General features: G+C 41.6%; 1 protein-coding gene across 8 annotated transcripts in view; it reads left to right on the top strand.

The window, feature by feature from the left end:
* LOC110528336 (SLIT-ROBO Rho GTPase-activating protein 3) overlaps positions 1 to 24,845 on the top strand; it is an 89,375-nt gene that overhangs the window by 19,636 nt on the left and 44,894 nt on the right. For 3 of the 8 annotated variants that reach the window (XM_021610330.3, XM_021610328.3, XM_021610326.3), the window contains exons 2-4: positions 4,812 to 5,007; positions 16,986 to 17,148; positions 22,102 to 22,164. In XM_021610330.3, coding sequence (XP_021466005.2) covers positions 4,812 to 5,007; positions 16,986 to 17,148; positions 22,102 to 22,164 — 422 coding nt within the window. Of the gene's footprint in view, positions 1 to 4,811; positions 5,008 to 9,964; positions 13,439 to 14,908; positions 15,231 to 16,985; positions 17,149 to 22,101; positions 22,165 to 24,845 lie in introns of those variants that run through there. The other 5 variants (XM_090241673.1, XM_090241672.1, XM_090241671.1 and 2 more) reach the window with 3 other exon arrangements.

Here is a 24,845-nt window from a genome sequence, read left to right as displayed (position 1 = left end):
TCATGTGTGTTTCACAGTTCTCACCTGTGCATTGATTCTGTATGTGGTTTTAGGGCTGTACTTCAACTCTGTAGAGGCCTGCAGCATCCAGAGAATAGTGGCTATCAAGTGTACCCTCCTTCCATAGCCTTTACTGTTCTATACATAACTAGAGCTAGGGCTCTAGGAAGGGAAACATCATGAGGCTATTATCTTTATCACACTGATCACACACATTATAATATCAACCAGTCATTTGATCTTCACATGTAAAGGTAAGGTAGAGGTAAAGGTAAAGTCCCCCCTTACCTCAGCTCGCTGGTCACCATTGCATCTCCCACCTGTAGCACACGCTCCAGCAGGTATATCTCTCTAGTCACCCCCAAAACCAATTCTTTCTTTGGCCGCCTCTCCTTCCAGTTCTCTGCTGCCAATGACTGGAACGAACTACAAAAATCTCTGAAACTGGAAACACTTATCTCCCTCACTAGCTTTAAGCACCAACTGTCAGAGCAGCTCACAGATTACTGCACCTGTACATAGCCCACCTATAATTTAGCCCAAACAACTACCTCTTTCCCTACTGTATTTAATGTATTTATTTATTTTGCTCCTTTGCACCCCATTATTTTTATTTCTACTTTGCACATTCTCCCATTGCAAATCTACCATTCCAGTGTTTTTACTTGCTATATTGTATTTACTTTGCCACCATGGCCTTTTTGCCTTTACCTCCCTTATCTCACCTCATTTGCTCACATCGTATATAGACTTGTTTATACTGTATTATTGACTGTATGTTTGTTTTACTCCATGTGTAACTGTGTCGTTGTATGTGTCAAACTGCTTTGCTTTATCTTGGCCAGGTCGCAATTGTAAATGAGAACTTGTTCTCAACTTGCCTACCTGGTTAAATAAAGGTGAAATAAAATAAAAATAAAAATAAATAAACATGGAGTACATCCCAAATGGCACCCTATGGTCCATAGTGCACTACTTTTGACCAGAGCCCTATGTAGGGAATAGGATGCCATTTGGGATATATACATATATTACATGATTTGATTTTCCACTCTATTTTTACACAGTAGGGTTGCGAGGCTGCCTGACACTTTGTTACTGCTCCTTTCAGCAGCAGATACAGGCTATTAATTGTCTATTGAGAGACTCTGGCTGTTGTCCAAATGGCAACCTTTCCCCTATGTAATGCTGTACCTTTGAGCAGAGCCCTGGTCAAACATAGTGCACTACATAGGGAAAAGGGTGCCATTTGAGACACAGGCACAGAAAGGTGCCCTTGTCCCAACCCATGACTGTATATATGAATGGACAAAGCCATCGATCATGTGACACCATTCATTCCTATGTGAAGACTTAATTGCGCATTGAAGCCAAATTAAGTAGATTAAGATGGCGTCTAATGGACACATAACATGCGCAGTTTGAACTACTCTAGGAAGTGTCTCATTGAGTACCTCAAGTTGAAGGCTGACCGGGGTACTGCAGGCTGCCTTTAGCAACTAAATTAACCTTACAACTCCTTCAGTTCAAGGACATTCATCTGGTGTATTAGAACCAATTATTGGTACAATGATTGTCTTCTTTTTTTATAAACACAAAGAGATTTCCATTCACTATAATGGGGGATCCTGTTTTCTGCTAACAATGCCTGAAGTACCGCGGTCGGCCTTAAACTTCAGTGGCTTCAATGAGAGCGGGCAGTCATTCTCCCCTGGTCCTAGCACAATATGCTAATAAATAGAAGGGCTGCTGGGTGGGAACAGAACACAGAACATACTGGAACACAGAAGAGGAACTCTGGCCACACCAGTGGAGATGCCTCCAGGGTCCTGTATCCAGGCAACTAGGCAGCCATGGAGACCATGTGGATACATTTCCAACAAGGCGGCTGAGAGAGTGAGGGCACACACTTTTGCTCACACACACACACACACACACACACACACACTTTATTCATCAATACAAAAAAACGCCATTGAGAAGTAAACAAAAGTGCCTTTCATATGCAGGGGGGGCAGAAGAATCTGGTTCATTGATATATTTCTACAGACTTCCTGTCTGTTTGCTGAGTAGTGCATGATGAGAAAAAGGCTGCCATGCTGGAGACTTGGAGTGGCTCAGTCATGATCTCCATATTTTTGGACAGGTTCTGTTAAGGGAATGAAGAGAAAAGCTCACCACCACATTATGGGAATACTGCATTGGACTATTTGTTCATCTTCAGAATCTAAAATGTAGAATACAGATTTTCTTGTTTTTGTTTTGTTTTACAGTATTAGTTGGATGATGTGTGGACATGATTTTACAGAGCTGCGTGTGTGTAGAGTGTGTGTATGCATGTGCGTCTTTGTCCATCTATCTGTGTCCACATATGTGTGTGCGTCTTTGTGTGTCTGTTTGAGTGTGTGTTTGACTGCTCATAGCTGCAGTAGCAGCCTACATGTGAGATGCATGTCTGCTGATTTAGGCAGATAGGATGGAGAATGGAATGTAGGTCAGGCCTCTGAGATCTACACATTGTGCTGCGAGGGACCACAAAAAAAGAGTTGTCATTGTCATGGATCCCTCTGGAACTTTCATTGCGCACACCTGGTCCCTATTCCCAATGATTGTATTTGTATATATGTTCCCTTTGTTCACCATGGTGCTGTTGATTATTGTTACAATGTCCATTGGTGCGTGTGAGTACCTGTGCTGTGTGTTTTGGTTTGCGTGCCCTTGTGGATTGCGCAGATGATTACGGGTCTCGTCCCGTGTGTTAATCATTGTGCGTGTGTGTTATTTATTCGAGGTTCTCCTCGCTCTTTTGTTTGGGTTTCAACCCTGTGTTTTTGTTACGTGTTTGTTTGGTCTTCATCCCCGTGCCTTTACACGGCACGCCAGAATTTGGGGTATAATAAAAAAACTTATTACGCATTCCTGCGCCTGTCTCCCGAATCTCTTCATACCAACGTGACAGTCATCCTAAAAAAGTACACATTCTTTGAATTAAAATATGCGTTCTGCGATTTCTATTTATGAGGTTTGGAAACTCACTGCTCCAATTAATATGGAAAAAAGAGTTTTTACCTAAAAATACATAGAATGTAAAAACCCTTGCAGTCTGACGTCACATTTTTTTGGGCCACCTATGTCCAAACAGTAAAATAATGTTTTCTTAAAATTAAATTAAATATTTAAAAAATAAGGATTTTGGTAAAACGTTTTTAGTGTACATCTAAATGACTAAAAACAGATGTGAAGTATGTAGAAAAGATAATGGACCCAAATATTTCTCAATAATATCATATTTGAGAACTGATAATCACAAAAATAATAGCTTGACTCTCAGGAAGAATGTAAAATCCCCCAAATGATGCATTCAGGAGTATTTTTGTCATGGCATGGGGCCCCAATTGATTTTGTTATAATGTTTGAGTCACTCAGATATCATAAGCCTTGGCAAGATGTGTATAATTGCAGGAAATTTGCTTTAAAACCACACATTGTTCTCTCAGCCACATGGCAAAATGTGTAGAATATATAGACCCAATAACGTAAAAACCCTTGCAGTCTCACATCGATATTAAAAATAATCATATATTTAATCAGCATATAGACATCAAACTCCTTCAATACACTATAATATGTTTGAAGAAGTTACCAAAAGGAATATTAATACATTTTTGTATAGTAACCATGGTTATGTAGTTACTGAATGCCTGTATCTCCAAAGCACTGGTGTCAGCATAGCCACACCTGTGCCACAGTGACTTACAGTGGATTGAGTGACACAGTGTGAGGTGATGCTGATATAGTCTGCTCTCTTGCTTTCTCTCTCTGCTGTCTGCAGGCTCTGGCCTGAGCTGGCCAGCAACTTGGCTACAGTATTCTACAGCAATCATGGCGAGCCCAGCACAAAACAGCATAGGCCGTGACACCCCAGTCAGGAGCATAGAACAATCGCCGTTCGCGGAGGACCACAAGATCAAACCCACAGACACACAGACACACACATTCCCCGTCTAGGTCTAAAAAGGGCCTAAAATGGCCACTTTCAAAATGTTGTTATAGTTTGTGATACAAATGTAAAAATAATGTCAAACATCCTTCCTCCCAATGAAGTTTCTATGTGAGAATTACCTGAACAATCTGAGATCCCAAAAATAATTTGGGGCTACGCTGGCATGGAATCGCCCATATTTGATATTACCATTCAAAAGTATGGATTTGACTTTTCATTTTTTTCTAAGGTAATATCTTAGTTGTACTGGGAAACTTTATGTGAAGTGACATTTTAAGTCATTATGTGAATGTGTAAATAAAATACCATAGACATTAGGTAAGGGGTAAATTGTAACTGACCTACAATTGCTAATTTGAGTCTAATCTGAGTCTTGAGAAAGTACAGCAATAATTATTGTCATCAACTATACCAATCACAAGACCTCTTCTTACTGATCAAAAGGATATATGATTAGATATAGTAAATGGGGAATGTTCTACAGGTCAATAAAAAAATAAAAAAAGAGGTGGCAAGAATATTCACTTTAGGCCTCGAAAAACTAAAACAACAAATAATTGATGGGTACTCCTACACTAAAACTTCTAACCAAGCATTAGCTAATTGAATAACAGCTTTCTATGTGGTTTCTAATTTGAGTTATTTAGCTATTACTACTGACCCTGTGTTACTTTTAGCCCTCGCCTCCCCTACCATTATTTTTGTGAAATGTATCATTTACCTCCTGTATGCCTGCCCTTACAAGACACTTTTACCTTTTCACACTGCCCCTCTTTGAATCTGTCCTTTCCTCCTTTCTAATTGGCAGAGATCCGTAACCAATTGGTGGAGCAGTTCCGTTGTCTTGAACAGCAGTCGGAATCCCGGCTACAGCTGCTGCAGGACCTGCAGGACTTCTTCCGCCGCAAGGCCGAGCTGCAGCTGGAGTACTCTAGAGGCCTGGACAAACTGGCTGAGCGCTTCTCCGCCAAGATACGCTCCTCCAGGGAACACCAGCACTTTAAGTGGGTACTGTCGAGTGTGTGTATGTGTGAAGGCTTCTCTCTGTCTGGTAACCCTGTAATTGTGTTTTTGATGTATATTAGGACTGTATGATGAACAGCAATTATATATTTTATACTGATAGAAAGGGAGGTGTGTGTACTGTCTGTCTGGTAATCCTATCTTCTTGTATTAGTCTAAAGAGGGAGAGAGGGGGAGAGGGAGAGAGAAAGAGAGAGAGAGAGGGAGAGAGAAGGAGAGAGAGAGAGAGAACAGGATAGCCAAGAAAGCTTGTGGCTTCAGACCACTAGAAACTATTGTGCCTTTCGCATCTAGGTCAAACTCATTATCTTCTCCTTCTCTTTTTATGTGTCTTGATGTCATCCCCTGCTTATTTACACACATTCCCTACTATAAAACACAGTATCATATGGGCAATTCTAATTACAAATTGTGCGGTTGGGGCAGTCATTACCAAATTTTGTATCTGCACTGTTCTTATAGCAAAGGTTTTTTTGCTAAATGTTCTCTGTACCTTATGCTTAGAGTTGTATGGTTTGTTAGACTTTGAAATCAATGGATTTTGTTTGGCATACATTTTAAAGTCTGAGTCTCAGTGTAATTCCATTACAATGAAAAACAATGGAAAAATGCAGTAGAACTGGCTTCGAGGTCCAGAGTTGAGTTTGAGGGCTATATAGTTCCAAGCTTCAAGCAGTAATCCAATTCAGCAGTACTCAAAAATGCATATAAAAAAGTTCAAAAACACACGAGAAATAGAAATAAGGAGAGCACGAGAATGTAGGTAAGCTACAGTTTAAGTCGGAAGTTGACATACACTTAGGTTGGAGTCATTAAAACTCGTTTTTCAACCACTCCACAAATGTCTTGTTAACAAACTATAGTTTTGGCAAGTCGGTTAGGACATCTACTTTGTCATTTTTCCAACAATTGTTTACAGACAGATTATTTCACTTATAATTCACTCTATCAAAATTCCAGTGGGTCTGAAGTTTACACACACTAAGTTGACTGTGCCTTTAAACAGCTTGGAAAATTCCAGAAAATTATGTCATGGCTTTAGAAGCTTCTGAGAGGCTAATTGACATCATTTGAGTCAATTGGAGGTGTACCTGTGGATGTATTTCAAGGCCTACCTTCAAACTCAGTGCCTCTTTGCTTGACATCATGGGAAAATCAAAATAAATCAGCCAAGACCTCAGAATAAAAATTGTAGACCTCCACAAGTCTGATTTATCCTTGGGAGCAATTTCCAAACGCCTGAAGGTACCACGTTCATCTGTACAAACAACGGTACGCAAGTATTAACACCATGGGACCACATAGCCGTCATACCGCTCAGGAAGGAGACGCATTCTCTCTCCTAGAGATGAACGTACTTTGGTGCGAAAAGTGCAAATCAATCCCAGAACAACAGCAAAGGACCTTGTGAAGATGCTGGAGGAAACGGGTGCAAAAGTATCTATATCCACAGTAAAACGACATAACCTGAAAGGCCACTCGGCAAGGAAGATGCCACTGCTCCAAAACTGCCATAAAAAAGACAAACTACAGTTTGCAACTGCACATAGGGACAAAATCATACTTTTTGGAGAAATGTCCTCTGGTCTGATGAAACAAAAATAGAACTGTTTGGCCATAATTACTATCGTTATGGTTGGAGGAAATAGGGGGTGGCTTGCAAGCCGAAGAACACCATCCCAACCGTGAAGCACGGGGGTGGCAGCATCATGTTGAGGTCGTGCTTTGCTGCAGGAGGGACTGGTGCACTTCACAAATGGCATCATGAGGCAGGAAAATTATGTAGATATATTGAAGCATTATCTCAAGTAGAGGTCGACCGATTAATCGGAATGGACGATTTATTAGGGCCGATTTCAAGTTTTCATAACAATTGGAAATCGGTAATTATGGACGCCGATTTTCTTTAATTTAATCTTTAATTTAATCTTTATTTAACTAGGCAAGTCAGTTAAGAACCGTCATTGAAAATAAGAACACATTCTTATTTTCAATGACGGCCTAGGAACGGTGGGTTAACTGCCTTGTTCAGGGGCAGAATGACAGATTTTTACCTTGTCAGCTCAGGGATTCAATCTTGCAACCTTACGGTTAACTAGTCTAACGCTCTAACCACCTGCCTCGCGAGGAGCCTGCCTGTTACGCGAATGCAGTAAGAAGCCAAGGTAAGTTGCTAGGTAGCATTAAACTTAATCAATCATAATGACTAGTTATAACTACACATGGTTGATGATATTACTAGTTTATCTCGAATGTCCTGCGTTGCATATAATCGATGCAATGCGCATTCGTGAAAAAGGACTGTCGTTGCTCCAACGTGTACCTAACCATAAACACCAATGCCAAATCACCAAACACCAACACCAAATCAATGCACAGAAGTATATATTGTTAAACCTGCATATTTAGCTAAAATAAATCCAGGTTAGCAGGCAATATTAACCAGGTGAAATTGTGTCACTTCTCTTGTGTTCATTGCACGCAGAGTCAGGGTATATGCAACAGTTTGGGCCGGATGGCTCATTGCAAACTAATTTGCCAGAATTTTACGTAATTATGACATAACATTGAAGGTTGTACAATGTAACAGGAATATTTAGACTTATGGATGCCACCCGTTAGATAAAATACGTAACGGTTCCGTATTTCACTGAAAGAATAAACGTCTTGTTTTCGAGATGATAGTTTCCGGATTCGGCCATATTAATGACCTAAGGCTCGCATTTCTGTGTGTTATTATGTTATAATTAAGTCTATGATTTGATGGAGCAGTCTGACTGAGCGATGGTAGGCACTAGCAGGCTCATAAGCATTCATTTAAACAGCACTTTCGTGCGTTTTGCCAGCAGTTCTGCTGTTTATGACTTCAAGCCTATCAATTCCCGAGATTAGGCTGGTGTAACGATGTGATGTGAAATGGCTAGCTAGTTAGCGTGGTGCGCGCTAATAGCGTTTCAAATGTCACTCGCTATGAGACTTGGAGTAGTTGTTCCCCTTGCTCTGCATGGGTAACGCTGCTTCGAGGGTGGCTGTTGTCATTGTGTTCCTGGTTCAAGCCCAGATATGAGCAAGGAGAGGTACGGAAGTTATACTAAAGTGCTTATAAGAACATCCAATAGTCAAAGGTATATGAAATACAAATGGTATAGAGAGAAATAGTCCTATAATTCCTATAATAACTACAACCTAAAACTTCTTACCTGGGAATATTGAAGACTCATGTTAAAAGGAACCACCAGTGTTCATATGTTCTCATGTTCTGAGTACGGAACTTAAACGTTAGCTTTCTTACATGGCACATATTGCACTTTTACTTTCTTCTCCAACACTTTGTTTTTGCATTATTTAAACCAAATTGAACAATTTTCATTATTTATTTGAGGCTAAATTTATTTTATTGATGTATTATATTAAGTTAAAATAAGTGTTCATTCAATATTGTTGTAATTGTCATTATTACAAATACATTTAAAAAAATTGTCCGATTAATCGGTATCGCCTTTTTTGTCCTCCAACAATCAGTATCGGTATCGGCGTTGAAAAATCATAATCGGTCGACCTCTAATCGCAAGACATCAGTCAGGAAGTTAAAGCTTGGTCGCAAATGGGTCTTCCAAATGGACAATGACCCCAACCATTCTTCCAAAGTTGTGGCAAAATGGCTTAAGAACAACAAAGTCAAGTTATTGGAGTGGCCATCACAATGCCCTGACCTCAATCCCATATAAAATGTGTGGGCAGAACTGAAAAAGCGTCTGCGAGCAAGGAGGCCTACAAACCTGACTAGGTTACACAAGCTCTGTCAGGAGGAATGGCCAAAATTCACCCAAATTATTGTAGGAAGCTTGTGTAAACATCTCACCCACTGGGAATGTGATGAACTAAATAAAATGACATTTCACATTCTTAAAATAAAGTGGTGATCCTAACTGATCTAAGACAGGGAATGTTTACTAGGAATAAATGTCAGGAATTGTGAAAAACAGATTTAAATGTACAGTGGGGCAAAAATGTATTTAGTCAGCCACCAATTGTGCAAGTTCTCCCACTTAAAAAGATGAGAAAGGCCTGCAATTTTATTCATAGGTACACTTCAACTATGACGGACAAAATGAGAAAAAACAATCCAGAAAATCACATTGTAGGATTTTTAATGAATTTATTTGCAAATTATGGTGGAAAATAAGTATTTGGTCACCTACAAACAAGCAAGATTTCTGGCTCTCACAGACCTGTAACTTCTTCTTTAAGAGGCTCCTCTGTCCTCCACTCGTTACCTGTATTAATGGCACCTGTTTGAACTTGTTATCAGTATAAAAGACACCTGTCCACAACCTCAAACAGTCACACTCCAAACTCCACTATGGCCAAGACCAAAGAGCTGTCAAAGGACACCAGAAACAAAATTGTAGACCTGCACCACGCTGGGAAGACTGAATCTGCAATAGGTAAGCAGCTTGGTTTGAAGAAATCAACTGTGGGAGCAAATATTAGGAAATGGAAGACATACAAGACCACTGATAATCTCCCTCGATCTGGGGCTCCACGCAAGATCTCACCCCGTGGGGTCAAAATGATCACAAGAACGGTGAGCAAAAATCCCAGAACCACACGAGGGGACCTAGTGAATGACCTGCAGAGAGCTGGGACCAAAGTAAAAAAGCCTACCATCAGTAACACACTACGCCGCCAGGGACTCAAATCCTGCAGTGCCAGACGTGTCCCCCTGCTTAAGCCAGTACATGTCCAGGCCTGTCTGAAGTTTGCTAGAGAGCATTTGGATGATCCAGAAGAAGATTGGGACACTGTCATATGGTCAGATGAAACCAAAATAGAACATTTTGGTAAAAACTCAACTCGTCAAGGACAAAGAATGCTGAGTTGCATCCAAAGAACACCATACCTACTGTGAAGCATGGGGGTGGAAACATCATGCTTTGGGGCTGTTTTTCTGCAAAGGGACCAGGACGACTGATCCGTGTAAAGGAAAGAATGAATGGGGCCATGTATCGTGAGATTTTGAGTGAAACATGGATGGGTCTTTCAGCATGACAATGATCCCAAACACACCGCCCGGGCAACGAAGGAGTGGCTTCGTAAGAAGCATTTCAAGGTCATGGAGTGGCCTAGCCAGTCTCCAGATCTCAACCCCATAGAAAATCTTTGGAGGGAGTTGAAAGTCCGTGTTGCCCAGCAACAGCCCCAAAACATCACTGCTCTAGAGGAGATCTGCATGGAGGAATGGGCCAAAATACCAGCAACAGTGTGTGAAAACCTTGTGAAGACTTACAGAAAACGTTTGACCTCTGTCATTGCCAACAAAGGGTATATAACAAAGTACTGAAATAAACTTTTGTTATTGACCAAATACTTATTTTCCACCATAATTTGCAAATAAATTCGTTAAAAATCCTACAATGTTATTTTCTGGATTTTTTTTCCTCATTTTGTCTGTCATAGTGGAAGTGTACCTATGATGAAAATTACAGGCCTCTCTCATCTTTTTAAGTGGGAGAACTTGCACAATTGGTGGCTGACTAAATACTTTTTTGCCCCACTGTATTTGGCTAAGGTGTATGTAAACTTCCGACTTCAACTGTATATACAGAGTCAGTTCCAGGGATAGTGCCAATATCATATTTACAATGTGCACTGATACTGGAGTGGAAGGGTTAGATATGTATATGAGTAAGGTGACTAGGCATCAGGATATATGATAAACAAAGTACAAGCAGCGTACTCTAAATGATGATTGTATATGTGTGTGTATAGAGTGTGTGTGTGTTGGAGTGTCAGTGTGAGTTTGCATAGAGTGAGTGTGCAGAGTCAGTGTAATAATTCAAATCTAATAGAAGGGTCAGCTCAGATCGTCCATGTAGCCATTTTGTTAGCTATTTAACAGTCTTATGGCTTGGGGATAGAAGCTGTTAAGGAGCCTGTTGGTGTCAGACATGTTGCTTCAGCACTGCTTGAAGCGGAGAATAGTCTATGGCTTGTGTGGCATGAGTCTTCAACAATTTTCTTGGCTTTCCTCTGTCACCGTCTGATAAAGAGGTACTGGATGGCAGGAAGCTCTGGTGTACTGGGCTGCCTGCACCACCCTCTGTAGTTCCATGCGATCGAGGGCAGTGCGGTTGCCCTACCAAGCAGTGATGCAGCCAGTCAAGATGCTATCAACAGTGCAGCTGTATAACTTTTTGAGGATTGACATTGACTGGTGGGGACAGAGCATTTGGGAGCAGTTATATAAATAAAATCCTAAGTGTGTGTCTGTGTGTGTGTGTCAGCTCTGGAAGAAAGAATCTCAACATTACAGCGGTAAAAGCGAGGTGGGGTACAGCATAGGGGAAAGATGTGGGTATCCACCAGCCACTGTGACCAAAAAGGGCATTTCCCACCTTGGCCGTGCGTGGCCACACAGTCGTGGGTAACCTGGAGTATAGGACAGGACTAAGCACACACCCCTGTGGGGCCCCCATGTTGAGGGTCAGCGTGGCAGAGTTCCCAGTTGCAGAGGAAGGTGTTTAGTCCCAGGGTCCTTAGCTTGATGATGAGTTTGGAGGGGACTTTGATGTTGAATGCTGAGCTGAAGTCAATGACTAGCATTCTCACAGATGTACAGTATTCCTCTTATCTAGGTGGGTGAGGGCACTGTGGAGTGCAGTTGAGATTGTGTCATCTATGGGTCTGTTGCAGCGATGATGGAGTTGATGTCTGCCATAGCCTGCCTTTCAAAGCACTTCATTGTGGCAGGTAGCCTTAGGAGAGTTTGAAAACGACCGTGAATATGCATGCCAGCTGTTCTGCGCATGCTCTTAGCACACACCTTGGAATACCACACGGCCTTACAAGTGTTGACCGGATTAAAAACCTTTCTCACGTCGGCCTCTGAGAGCAAGATCACCCAATCCGCTGGTCAGCGAGGCATCATTGGGCAGATCACAGTTGGGTCTTCCTTTTGTATTCCATAATAGACTGCCACATGCGATGGGCGGCGGAGCCTGTGTAATAGGATTCCACCTTGTTCCTTTATTGTCTTTTTGCTTGTTTGACGGCTCTGTGGAGGTCATAGCGGAACTTCTTGTACTTGGGTGTGTCCTCAGCCATAACCTCAATGTTGGCTGCAATAGCCCTGTGTGCTGTAGCTCTGTCCTTTAGCTTATCGCTAACCTCTGTTTTAGTCCAGGGCTTATGATTGATTCACTGTTGGGACAACATCGGCGATACATTTCCTAATGAAGCCGGTGGCGGAGGTGGTCAGCTCGTCAATGCTATCCGCAGAGTCCGGGAACATATTCCAGTCAGCACTAGCAAAGCAGTCTTCTAGCGTAGCCTCTGATTCGGAGGACCATTTCTCAATGGAGAGCGTCATGGGTGCTTCCTGTTTGAGCTTTTGCTTGTAGGAAGCAGGAGTATATAGTCATGAACTGATTTGCCGAAGGGGGGACGAGAGAGGGCCTTGTGTGCTTGCTTGTGGGTTGATTAACAATAACAATTAACAATTGACTAAAAATCCGCGATTTGGAGGTCATCCATATTATTATCAAGAGACTGTACATTAGCCAATAGAATGTAGGGAAGAGGTGGCCAATTTTCCCTTTGCCTGAATCTCACCAGGGCTCCCCTCTCCTGGCTCTTTTTCACCTGCTTTTCCTCTTGGATAGCCTGAAAATAGCGTTAGAATTACAGATGGGTCGAAAAATGAAGCTGCAATTGAGGTGATTATCTGCCGATCTTATGTTCAAAAGTTCTTGTCGATCATAAGAAATCATAGCTGAGACATTTTGTGCAAAAAAAAGTAAATATAAATAACAAAATAGCAAAGTCCGGTTTGAGCTCGCAAGATGGCAGCCATACAGTGACATGCTGACCAGACCGGACACGTTGCGTGCGCGAGCGTCGCAAGATAAACGTAGAAATCCATGTTATTCAATTATTGCACACACACTGCTTGCGCGCGCCAACAAGCGTCTGCGATGCCAAGGGCTAAAATAGAACTCCGTTCTATTTCTGACGCAGATCGCGCTGCAAGTCCCGCCTCTCCCATTGGTTTATAGACGCAGGTACCCATGTGCCAAATATATGCACGATGGCGCACGCGCGCAGCCGGTTTGGGTTGTGTGTAAGGAGCCACCTTCTTTGCTGCTTCACTGAGCTAACAAAGCCTGTAGTGCCTTTCACATGAAGCTCTAACAAGCTGTCCTTTTGGTTGACATACTCCTCAGACTAAGCTGTCCTTCGCAATGGCAGCATCTCAAATGGCACCCTATGATATTGACATACCTGTACTTCTCAAGACTAAGATGTAATTTATATTGACATACCCCTCAAGACTAATTTTAAAAAGTAGATCTTCCAAGAGGGGTCAACAGGGGTCATACCGTATTCACTCACATATTGTCGATTATTACAGTTAACCTTTCTGATCTCCCCATCCCGGATCCGGGTTCGTGAATACAGACTCAAGCTCATTACCATAACGCAACGTTAACTATTCATGAAAATCGCAAATGAAATGAAATAAATATGCCATCTCTCAAGCTTAGCCTTTTGTTAACAACACTGTCATCTCAGATTTTCAAAATATGCTTCTCAACCATTGCAAAACAAGCATTTGTGTAACAGTATTGATGGCTAACGTAGCATTTAGCATTAGCATTCAGCTGGCAACATTTACACAAAAAAACAGAAAAGCATTCAAAAAAATCATTTACCTTTGAAGAACTTCAGATGTTTTCAATGAGGAGACTCTCAGATAGCAAATGTTCAGTTTTTCCTGAAAGATTATTTGTTTAGGACAAATCGCTCCGTTTTCTGCGTCACGTTTAGCTATGAAAAAACCCCTGTATCCAGGATTGTGTAAATCTATCAGCAAGCTCATTAGCATAACACAACGTTAACTATTTATGAAAATCGCAAATGAAATGAAATAAATATGCCATCTCTCAAGCTTAGCCTTTTGTAAACAACACTGTCATCTCAGATTTTCAAAATATGCTTCTCAACCATAGGAAAACAATCATTTGTGTAAAAGTAGCTAGCTAGAGTTAGCATTTCGCGTTAGCATTTAGCGTTAGCATTAGCGTTAGCATCCAGCACGCAACATTAACAAAAACATAAAAGCCTTCAAATAAAATCATTTACCTTTGAAGAACTTCTGATGTTTTCAATGAGGATACTCTCAGTTAGATAGCAGATGCTCAGTTTTTCCAAAAAGATTCCTTGTGTATTAGAAATAGCTCCGTTTTGTACATCACATTTGGCTACCAAAAAAAATCCATAAATTCAGTCCTCAAAACGCAAACTTTTTTCCAAATTAACTCCATAATATCGACTGAAAACATGGCAAACGTTTTTTAGAATCAAGCCTCAAGGTGTTTTTCACATATCTCTTCATTGATACATCGTTCTTGGACACATGCTTTCTCTCCTGAATCCCAGGAGAAAATGACCGCACCTGAAGATTACGCACAAATTTAGACAAAGGACACCGGGCGGACCTCTGGAAAATGTAGTCTCTTATGGCCAATCTTCCAATGATATGCCTACAAATACGTCACAATGCTGCTAAGACCTTGGGCGAACGACAGAAAGTGTAGGCTCATTCCTTGCGCAATCATAGCCATATAAGGAGAGAATGGAAAACAGAGCTTCAGAAATTCTGCTAATTCCTGGGTGATGCATCATCTTGGTTTCGCCTGTAGAATGAGTTCTGGGGCACTTACAGACAAAATCTTTGCAGATTCTGAAACTTCAGAGTGTTTTCTTTCCAAAACTGTCAAGAATATGCATAGTCGAGCATCTTTTCGTGACAAAATATCGCGCTTAAAACGGGAACGTTTTTTATCCAAAAATGAAATAGCGCCCCTAGAGCTCTAAGAGGTTAAATCATTAAATACAGTATAGTGTGTAGTGCAGTGCTATTAGCAAGGAATACTCAATCAGTAGTATCATTTCAATGAGTATAGTCACAGTATAACCTAACGTAGCAGGTGTAAAATAAGTTGTATTTCTTTCTTTCTGGTCCTGACGAGAGAACAAAAAACTCTTCTGCACTGTTGAACCAATCCAATAAATGTGGAGGAGGAGTTAAGATGGAGTGTCGCTTTATTAACATCCAAAAGCGGAAACCTCGTCACGGACTCCCTTTCCAATTCCCTTGAAAACTGGATGCATTGACCCCGCAGAGGGTGGCCACAGTACAGTAAGTGCAGACGTGAACTTGGCCAAGCCATCCTTACACACACTTGCACTTGATCTGACTATGTATCCCCATCCTCTTTCTCTCTCTCTCTCTCTCTCTCTCTCTCTCTCTCTCTCTCTCTCTCTCTCTCTCGCTCTCTCTCTCTCTCTCTCAGTTTCTCCCTCCTCACATTAAATGGTCATCATTCTTTTTTCTGACTTTCACAGACAGATTGAGGACTCACTGAGTGCTGCACTCACTTGGCTGTTTGAATCGCCACATTTAATAATTCCATCCATGCCTCGCTCCTTCCCTCCAGCCTCCATCACTGACAATTGTAATTGTATTTTTAGAGGGACAATCTCAAATTGTCCCTGCAATTTATGGACTTCTTGTCTTCAAGTTTACTCTAAATAAACTTGAAGATATATGAAGTCCATAAATTCAACTAAGATCTTTCATCTTCGCATAATGTTGGTTGGAAATAGTCAGCGTCTAAATAAGCTGTTTTCTCTGTCTTCCCGGTAATGTTGAATTATACAATATGCTTCTAATCTAATGATGTGATACAGAATGATTGCCAATCGTCTATCTATGTTTCATCAGAAGCCTTGTAGTGGCTCATTCTCCCTGCTAGGAAACAGGGACTGTGTCCCAAATGACACCCTGTTCATTATTTAGTGAACCAATTTTGACCAGGATCTATAGTGATCTGGTCAAAAGTAGTGCACTATATAGGGAATAGGGTGCCAGTTAGGATTGTCAGGCAGTAAGTCACCTCTACCGACTAATGAACAGATGTGCACTGCATCTCCAGTTCCCATGCAGTGTTGTGCCAGTGCTGCAGTGCAGTAAAGATCACTGCAGTGGTGCTCCTCTCCTAGTACTAGTGATCTGTTATCTGCAATGGACAGCTCTATAACAACTTCTCCGACTCTATAATTCTGCCAAGATAGTTTACTTTTGATTCAGAGCAAAGCTACTTGCTGAGTTGGGCCCCAATTGAGTTCCTGGCAGCAGGTTGTATGTCTAGGATCAATCATTCACATCCTCCACCACAGATTGGGACGATATGGGGAAGTTTTAATCAAAGGATCCTGGACATAAAGAGTCAGAGCCCCAGAGGTGTGGACTGTGGAGTAGTCTAGGCTACCTGGAGCATCACATTAAAGCTAGTCTTTTTTACCTCTCTAAACCAGGAACTTATTTCCTTATTCTTTTATTCTCTGTTTTGACATCTTTTCCCTTGTCTGGTTATTACCTCAGCCTGCTTAGCAGAAGATGCCTGTCTGACCGTATGTGAGGTTATATAAAGAGAGGTGCACACTCAGCCAAAGACTATCTGACAGTGATAGTGAGAGTTAGTTTCCTTCTTTCAGCGTGTTCTACTTCCTTCTTCTACAGGAAACTAACAGAATGTGTTAAACGTTTATCTCACCTCCACATCCAGGCTTTCTCTCACCTCCAGGCTTTCATTTATAAACACCTCACTCTATCTGCTGTTCATTTCTACACTATAGTATCTGTTAACCTACGCTGGTAGATTCCAAAAGCTAAATGATAGTGACCGCAAACTATACTATTGGTTGAATAGTAATGGTTCCATACTGTGGAGGTCAACTGTTAACCGGTTTAAACGACTGGGGGATAAAATTACTTATTTTCAACCATACTCTACACCCAAAATTGCTTTTATCGTAACGAGACACTTGACCTACACTGTGATGTTCCTTTTGGATGACACTCTGACCTGTGACCTCTAACCTGTTCTTCCAGGAAGGACCAGAACCTGCTGTCAACAGTGAACTGCTGGTACCTCGTTCTGAACCAGACGAGGAGAGAGAGCAGAGACCATGCTACCCTCAGCGACCTCTACAACAATAACGTCATTGTCCGCCTAGCACACGTCGGAGAGGATGTCATCAGACTCTTCAAGAAGGTCAGGAAAGAATGTTTGTTTACTTGAAATTGAAAATGTGACATGCTGCTGACAACTTTTAGTAGAGTGCTACTGCATAACAAATTTAAGATTTGTTTAAAGAGTTCCCACAGTTATAATAGTGTCGGTCGGGCAATTAATTTGCCATCCACTGCCCGCACACGCGCGCGCACACACACACACTTTGAGACCTGATAACTGAGGGCCTGGCTGGCTATACCCCCACTGTGTTGTCGTCTGGCTGGGCTAGCATCAATCTGCTTTACATCTAAAGGTCAGACCTACAGCTGGGAGATCAGCCATATGTGCTACCTCTTCATCTTCCCCACCTTCATATACCTTTCCTTCCCTTTCTCTGTATCACCAGCTTCTTCATCCGTGTCTTCCTTCTCCAGCTTCTCCTCCTCCACCTTCTCCTTCTCCAGCTTCTCCTCCTCCACCTTCTCCTTCTCCAGCTTTTCCTCCTCCACCTTGTCCTTCTCCAGCTTCTCCTCCTCCACCTTCTCCTTCTCCACCTTCTCCTTCTCCACCTTCTCCTTCTCCAGCTTCTCCTCCTCCACCTTGTCCTTCTCCAGCTTCTCCTCCTCCACCTTCTCCTCTGCACCACGTGTGCCTGTCCATTTACTGTATGTTATCAAATGTTCTTATTTCTTAAGTGGTAAACAAACTACATGGTTTCAACGTAGAAGATGGTCTCATTCTCAGAGTAAATTGTAATCTCAGTATCTGTCCTGTAATTTCCATATCCCTAAATGACAGAAGGATACAGTGCCTTGCGAAAGTATTCGGCCCCCTTGAACTTTGCGACCTTTTGCCACATTTCAGGCTTCAAACATAAAGATATAAAACTGTATTTTTTTGTGAAGAATCAACAACAAGTGGGACACAATCATGAAGTGGAACGACATTTATTGGATATTTCAAACTTTTTTAACAAATCAAAAACTGAAAAATTGGGCGTGCAAAATTATTCAGCCCCCATAAGTTAATACTTTGTAGCGCCACCTTTTGCTGCGATTGCAGCTGTAAGTCGCTTGGGGTATGTCTCTATCAGTTTTGCACATCGAGAGACTGGAATTTTTTCCCATTCCTCCTTGCAAAACAGCTCGAGCTCAGTGAGGTTGGATGGAGAGCATTTGTGAACAGCAGTTTTCAGTTCTTTCCACAGATTCTCGATTGGATTCAGGTCTGAACTTTGACTTGGCCATTCTAACACCTGGATATGTTTATTTTTGAACCATTCCATTGTAGATTTTGCTTTATGTTTTGGATCATTGTCTTGTTGGAAGACAAATCTCCGTCCCAGTCTCAAGTCTTTTGCAGACTCCATCAGGTTTTCTTCCAGAATGGTCCTGTATTTGGCTCCATCCATCTTCCCATCAATTTTAACCATCTTCCCTGTCCCTGCTGAAGAAAAGCAGGCCCAAACCATGATGCTGCCACCACCATGTTTGACAGTGGGGATGGTGTGTTCAGCTGTGTTGCTTTTACGCCAAACATAACATTTTCCATTGTTGCCAAAAAGTTCCATTTTGGTTTCATCTGACCAGAGCACCTTCTTCCACATGTTTGGTGTGTCTCCCAGGTGGCTTGTGGCAAACTTTAAACGACACTTTTTATGGATATCTTTAAGAAATGGCTTTCTTCTTGCCACTCTTCCATAAAGGCCAGATTTGTGCAATATACAACTGATTGTTGTCCTATGGACAGAGTCTCCCACCTCAGCTGTAGATCTCTGCAGTTCATCCAGAGTGATCATGGGCCTCTTGGCTGCATCTCTGATCAGTCTTCTCCTTGTATGAGCTGAAAGTTTAGAGGGACGGCCAGGTCTTGGTAGATTTGCAGTGGTCTGATACTCCTTCCATTTCAATATTATCGCTTGCACAGTGCTCCTTGGGATGTTTAAAGCTTGGGAAATCTTTTTCTATCCAAATCCGGCTTTAAACTTCTTCACAACAGTATCTCGGACCTGCCTGGTGTGTTGCTTGTTCTTCATGATGCTCTCTGCGCTTTTAACGGACCTCTGAGACTATCACAGTGCAGGTGCATTTATACGGAGACTTGATTACACACAGGTGGATTGTATTTATCATCATTAGTCATTTAGGTCAACATTGGATCATTCAGAGATCCTCACTGAACTTCTGGAGAGAGTTTGCTGCACTGAAAGTAAAGGGGCTGAATAATTTTGCACGCCCAATTTTTCAGTTTTTGATTTGTTAAAAAAGTTTGAAATATCCAATAAATGTCGTTCCACTTCATGATTGTGTCCCACTTGTTGTTGATTCTTCACAAAAAAATACAGTTTTATATCTTTATGTTTGAAGCCTGAAATGTGGCAAAAGGTCGCAAAGTTCAAGGGGGCCGAATACTTTCGCAAGGCACTGTATATTGCTGCATGAATTGTCCCTGTTAATCAATGCAACTGTTTTATTTCAATGTCAAATAATTTCTGTTTAACAATAAGGTACCTTACTGTGATTGTTTTTAATTAAAAAGATTTAAACAAATTAAAAACAATAGCTTCTTGTCAAAGAGTAATTACTCAAACTAGGACTGTCTGGGAGTGGTCTGTGTGGGAGTGGAGGTTTGGAGGTTTGGAACTCTCTTTATTATTGGTTGATTAACTCATTTTAGGCGGTCTTTTCAAACGGCTCTTACACTAAAAGGGCATTGTCATTTTCACAATTTCACAGTATTATTCCAACCTCATTGTGTGGAAATACATATAGAACACAGAAACATCTAATTTCTTGACTGTACTGGGCATTTAAGTGTACACATTAGACCAATCAGAGCTATAAAGCATGTCTGAGAAAGAGAGGCAGAGGGCAGAGCAGAAAGTGGCCATGGTTCAGGGACTACAGTATGATGGAACGGTCTGCTAGGGAAAGCACAGATCAGTATTGATCCACAGGAACCGGGTGGAGTCTCACATTATTTATGTCGTCTTGGGATGGATATGCTGTCAGGGGTGAGCTGTGATGAGGCTGGGTTACTGTTGCCTGGTGGACTGGGTTTGGCTGAGCTGCCTGGTGGGCTGAGCTGCCGAGAGGTGGCTGAGTAACTGCCTGCTGAAAAATGATAAAATGTCTTCCTCAGCAAAATGTTTCATGGAGTGGCGTAAAGTTTGTTACATTGCCTAGGCTGATAGCAGTACCACCATCTGCTTTATGTGACATATACACACACACCATGCATTTCAATGTAGAAGCAAATGTTGTGCAACATGAATAAACTAACCTAAAAATAGGGCTTCTGCTAATGAATTAACCATTTAAGTTGTCCTTATAGGTGTAAATGTAGTGGTGTTGCCATAGCAGCACCTATCTCTCAGAGGAAAGTTCAGCTGCTGGGCCTAACAACAATGACAACCATGGCCGTGACAACCTACCATCACTGACATACTCCACCCTATATACTACACTAACAACACACTTACCTGTGCTTTCACTTGAGGGGTCTGTCTGTAATGTATTACTGAAGAGGAAAACTGTTCCTACTGTTGACGACTTTCTGACTGGAGCCCGTTTTGATCTGTTGTGTAATAAGCCTAGCAGTAGTAATTATCATGTTATGGGTTAGATAGAAGGATCTATGTGCATTGTATTTGGGCTGAGGGAAAGGGGCACTGTCTCTGAGGGCAAGAATGATTCCATAATGGTTGAATAGGTACCATGTGTCTGGAGTTAGAGCTGATAGATGGGAATTACTATTCTGTTACACTGTCTTTACTGATTTATATTTATACTATTAATATGAATTTATACTGTATTCTTAGAGATTGAAAGTAGTGTTGAGTTTAGGCTCTTTGTGTATGAGAAGTTGAATTATCTAGTGGACTGTAGGAGACTAGGAATGTGTACTCCCATACCTCAAGGCCAGACTGATAAGAAGACCTGTGAAAGGCACCTAGGAGTGTGAAGGCTCTGGACTCTGGACGCTGATACATGATAACCAACATGAGGAACATACTCAGTTCCTGCAGAGACTGATTGTTCGTCCTAGACGAAGAAGTTGGAAACTGGGGCCTAGTCGGAAGTTATGTGCTTGTGACCTGTATGTGTGCTTTTTGCAGCTACGACAATCTACAGTAGCTTGAGTTTTCTTAGAGTCTATGTGGATTATTGTACCAGAAATTAGAACCTAACACTACTTTTACAGGATTTCTTAAACTACTCTGTTCTAGCTGCCTTCCGTACCCTCTCATTGTTGGCTGTACATTCTATCACTGTCCATCACAGACACTCCGCTCCTGCGAGTTACAGTAACTGAGTTGGAATCGTGAATGTGTGATTTGAATATGGTCAGTAGGAGACATTAGAAATGTCTATTCTTAGCTGCCTGCATGTACACTGCATAGTATTCTATAAGGCCTTTTTACAAATAGAGGGAAACAACATTTCACACTGTTCAGTCATCTCTCAGAAACAGACACATACCCAAGGGAAACACATATCTCCCATACAGACACATACCCAAGGGAAACACATATCTCCCATACAGACACATACCCAAGGGAAACAGATGTATCCCATACAGACACATACCCAAGGGAAACACATGTCTCCCATACAGACACATACCCAAGGGAAACACGTCTCCCATACAGACACATACCCAAGGGAAACACATGTCTCCCATACAGACACATACCCAAGGGAAACACATATCTCCCATACAGACACATACCCAAGGGAAACACATATCTCCCATACAGACACATACCCAAGGGAAACGCATATCTCCCATACAGACACAGACCCAAGGGAAACGCATATCTCCCATACAGACACATACCCAAGGAAAACACATATCTCCCATACAGACACATACCCAAGGGAAACGGATGTATTCATGCCTCAGTGAAGCAAAGCCAGGTCTGTTCAAGATATTCTTCCAGTCACCTGTGAGATTTATTCACATGCCTTTTGTTCCTGTTTTTTGTCCCAGAGCAAAGAAATCGGGGTGCAGATGCATGAGGAGTTAGTGAAAGTCACAAACGAGCTCTACACTGTGAGTAAACAACAACAACATTTAATTCTCTCTCTTTCTCAATCTCTTTCTTTTTTTCTCTCTCTCCTTCTCCCCCAATCTGTCTGTATTGTTCATCATCTCTCCTTTCATCCACTCCCCATGTTTGTTAGTTTGCCTGAAGCTAACAGGCTAACTCCATTTGGCTAGGCCGACCTCAGACCCTCTCAGACTCTCTGCTCTGTAGTGTCTGGATAGAACAGGACCTGCCCAGAGCAGAATAGCTTTATAAGCAATCAGAAGGTAGCCTAGCGGTTAGGAGCGTTGGGCCAGTAACTGAAAAGTCGCTGGTTCGAATCACCGAGCCTTTGTGCCCTAGAGCAAGGCAGTTAACCCCCAACAACAACTGCTCCCTGGGTGCTGATGATGTTATTTTAACACAGCCCCCACTCCTCTCTGATTCAGAAAGTTAGGTTATATAGGGAAGACAAATTTGTGCAACTGACTAGGTATCTCCCTTACAGCCTTGCTACACAGGTCATTTGGTTCTACACCGGAGGACATGATTTGTTTTTTTACTCCCGCCGTGAGAGAAGTTGCAGTTGAAGGAGAAACTCTATATGCCTTGGCTCTGCTCCAAGCCGACTCACTTCCCTTGCAGTGGAGGGCTGCTTACTGCCAAGGTGTCACATCATCATCACATAGTCACATATTCAGCACATGCTACACAAAACCATACATTGACTGTGTACATACATAGAAGAGTATGCATACACACGCATGCACACACACACACAATAACGTATGCTTGAACACACTCACACAAGCCTGTCTTTGATGCGTTAACATCAACGCTCCCACGCCACCTAACCATCCACACCAACCACATTGAACCTTCAAAGCCTACCCTTTCTCGCTTTCATGATTTCATGTCAGTATATATACGACTCTATTTCCATTTACCCCCCCACCACCACCACACTCCCTTCCTGCCCGTTCACTGTCACACATCATAATGCCCCAGGTTATGTTTCTGTTAGATTTTTTTTGTGTGTGTGGGTGGGTGTGTATCTGTGTGTGTGTGTGTGTGTGTGCTTGTGACAAGAAGGTGCTCATTTGTGAAATGTGATGCCTATGTTTGCAATAACAATACAGACAAACAATGAGCAGTGAGCACATGCAGAGCAACATAGGACATGAAACATGTAGCAAGCAGGCAGACAGAGCAATAGCACAAAAAGCATTGATTGATTCAATGGTTATAAAGATGGGGAGAGGTCTGTCCGTGAAAGAGATGTTCTTCTTTTTTGACACCACACTCCACAAAGCAAGTCCTTTTGGCTTTAGTTTTTATCTTATCTTGATTATTGTCCAGTCATATGGCCAGGTGCTGCAAAGAAAGACCTTTGTTAAGCAGCAGCTGGCCCAGAACATAGCGGCACATTTTTGTTCTTCATTTGTGTTCTTCATTGTAATCAGTTAATTAATTTACCTTTATTTAACTAGGCAAGTCAGTTAAGAACTAATTCTTATTTTCAATGACAGCCTAGGGGTTGAGGGGCAGAACTACAGATTTCTACGTTGTCAGCTTGGGGATTTGAACATGAAACCTTTCGGTTACTAGTCCAAAGCTCTACCCACTAGGCTACCCTGCCGGCCCAATAATATGCATGCCAGTCTCTCTTGGCTAAGAGTTGAAGAAAGACTGACTGCATCCCTTCTTGTTTTTATAAGATACAATGTGCACCATCACACTGTGCAGCAGGCATTGCTACATGAAACCCATGTAAATACATGTAAATACTGTCACTTAAAATACATGGCTTAATGGCCACAAGAGAATGATTCTGCATGAAATACAGCATACTATATTATGATGCAGATGTTCATTTATTGGCTTTCTAAACAGCTTTCTCTCTGTATGTCTCATACTGAAACGTTCACATACACGCAGTAGGTGACATTATCCATAACTAGTACTTGTACAGTGCTTTCAGAAAGTATTCACATCCCTTGGCTCTTTACAAATGTTGTTGATTTTTTTGGGTCACTGACCTACACACAATACTCCATAATGTCAAAGTGGAATTATTTTCTGAACATTGTTAACAAATTAATAAAAAATGAAAAGCTGAAATGTCTTCAGTCAATAAATATTGCACTTTGTTATGGCAAGCCTAAATAAGTTCAGTAAAAATTTGCTGAACAAGTCACATAAGTTGCATGGACTGTGTGCAATAATAGTGTATAACATGATTTTGGAATGACCACCTCATGTTTGTACCCTACACATACAATTATCTTCAAGGTCCCTCAGTCATGCGGTGAATTCAAACACATATTCAATCACAAAGGTTTTCCAATGCCTTGGAAAGAAGGGCACTTATTGGTAGATGGTTAAAAAAAGCAGACATTGAATATCTCTTTGACTTTGAGCATGGTGAAGTTATTAATTACACTTTGGATGGTGTATCAATACATCCCAGTCACTACAAAGATACGTGTCCTCCCTAACTCAGTTGCCGGAGATTGAGGAAACCACTCCGGGATTTCACCATGAGGCCAATGTTGACTTTAAAACAGTTACAGAGTTTAATGTCTGTGATAGGAGAAAACTGGATGGATCAAGCCCAAATCTACACTGGAGTTGTGTCAAGTTCTGACCTTAGTTCTTTTGTTATGTCTTTGTTTTAGTATGGTCAGGGCTTGAGTTGAGTGGGTTG

This window comes from Oncorhynchus mykiss, chromosome 7 (assembly GCF_057628025.1).
Source record: "Oncorhynchus mykiss isolate SJ-2025 chromosome 7, ASM5762802v1, whole genome shotgun sequence".
In the NCBI taxonomy this organism is placed as follows: domain Eukaryota; kingdom Metazoa; phylum Chordata; class Actinopteri; order Salmoniformes; family Salmonidae; genus Oncorhynchus; species Oncorhynchus mykiss.
This window is presented reverse-complemented; position numbering and strand designations above follow the sequence as displayed.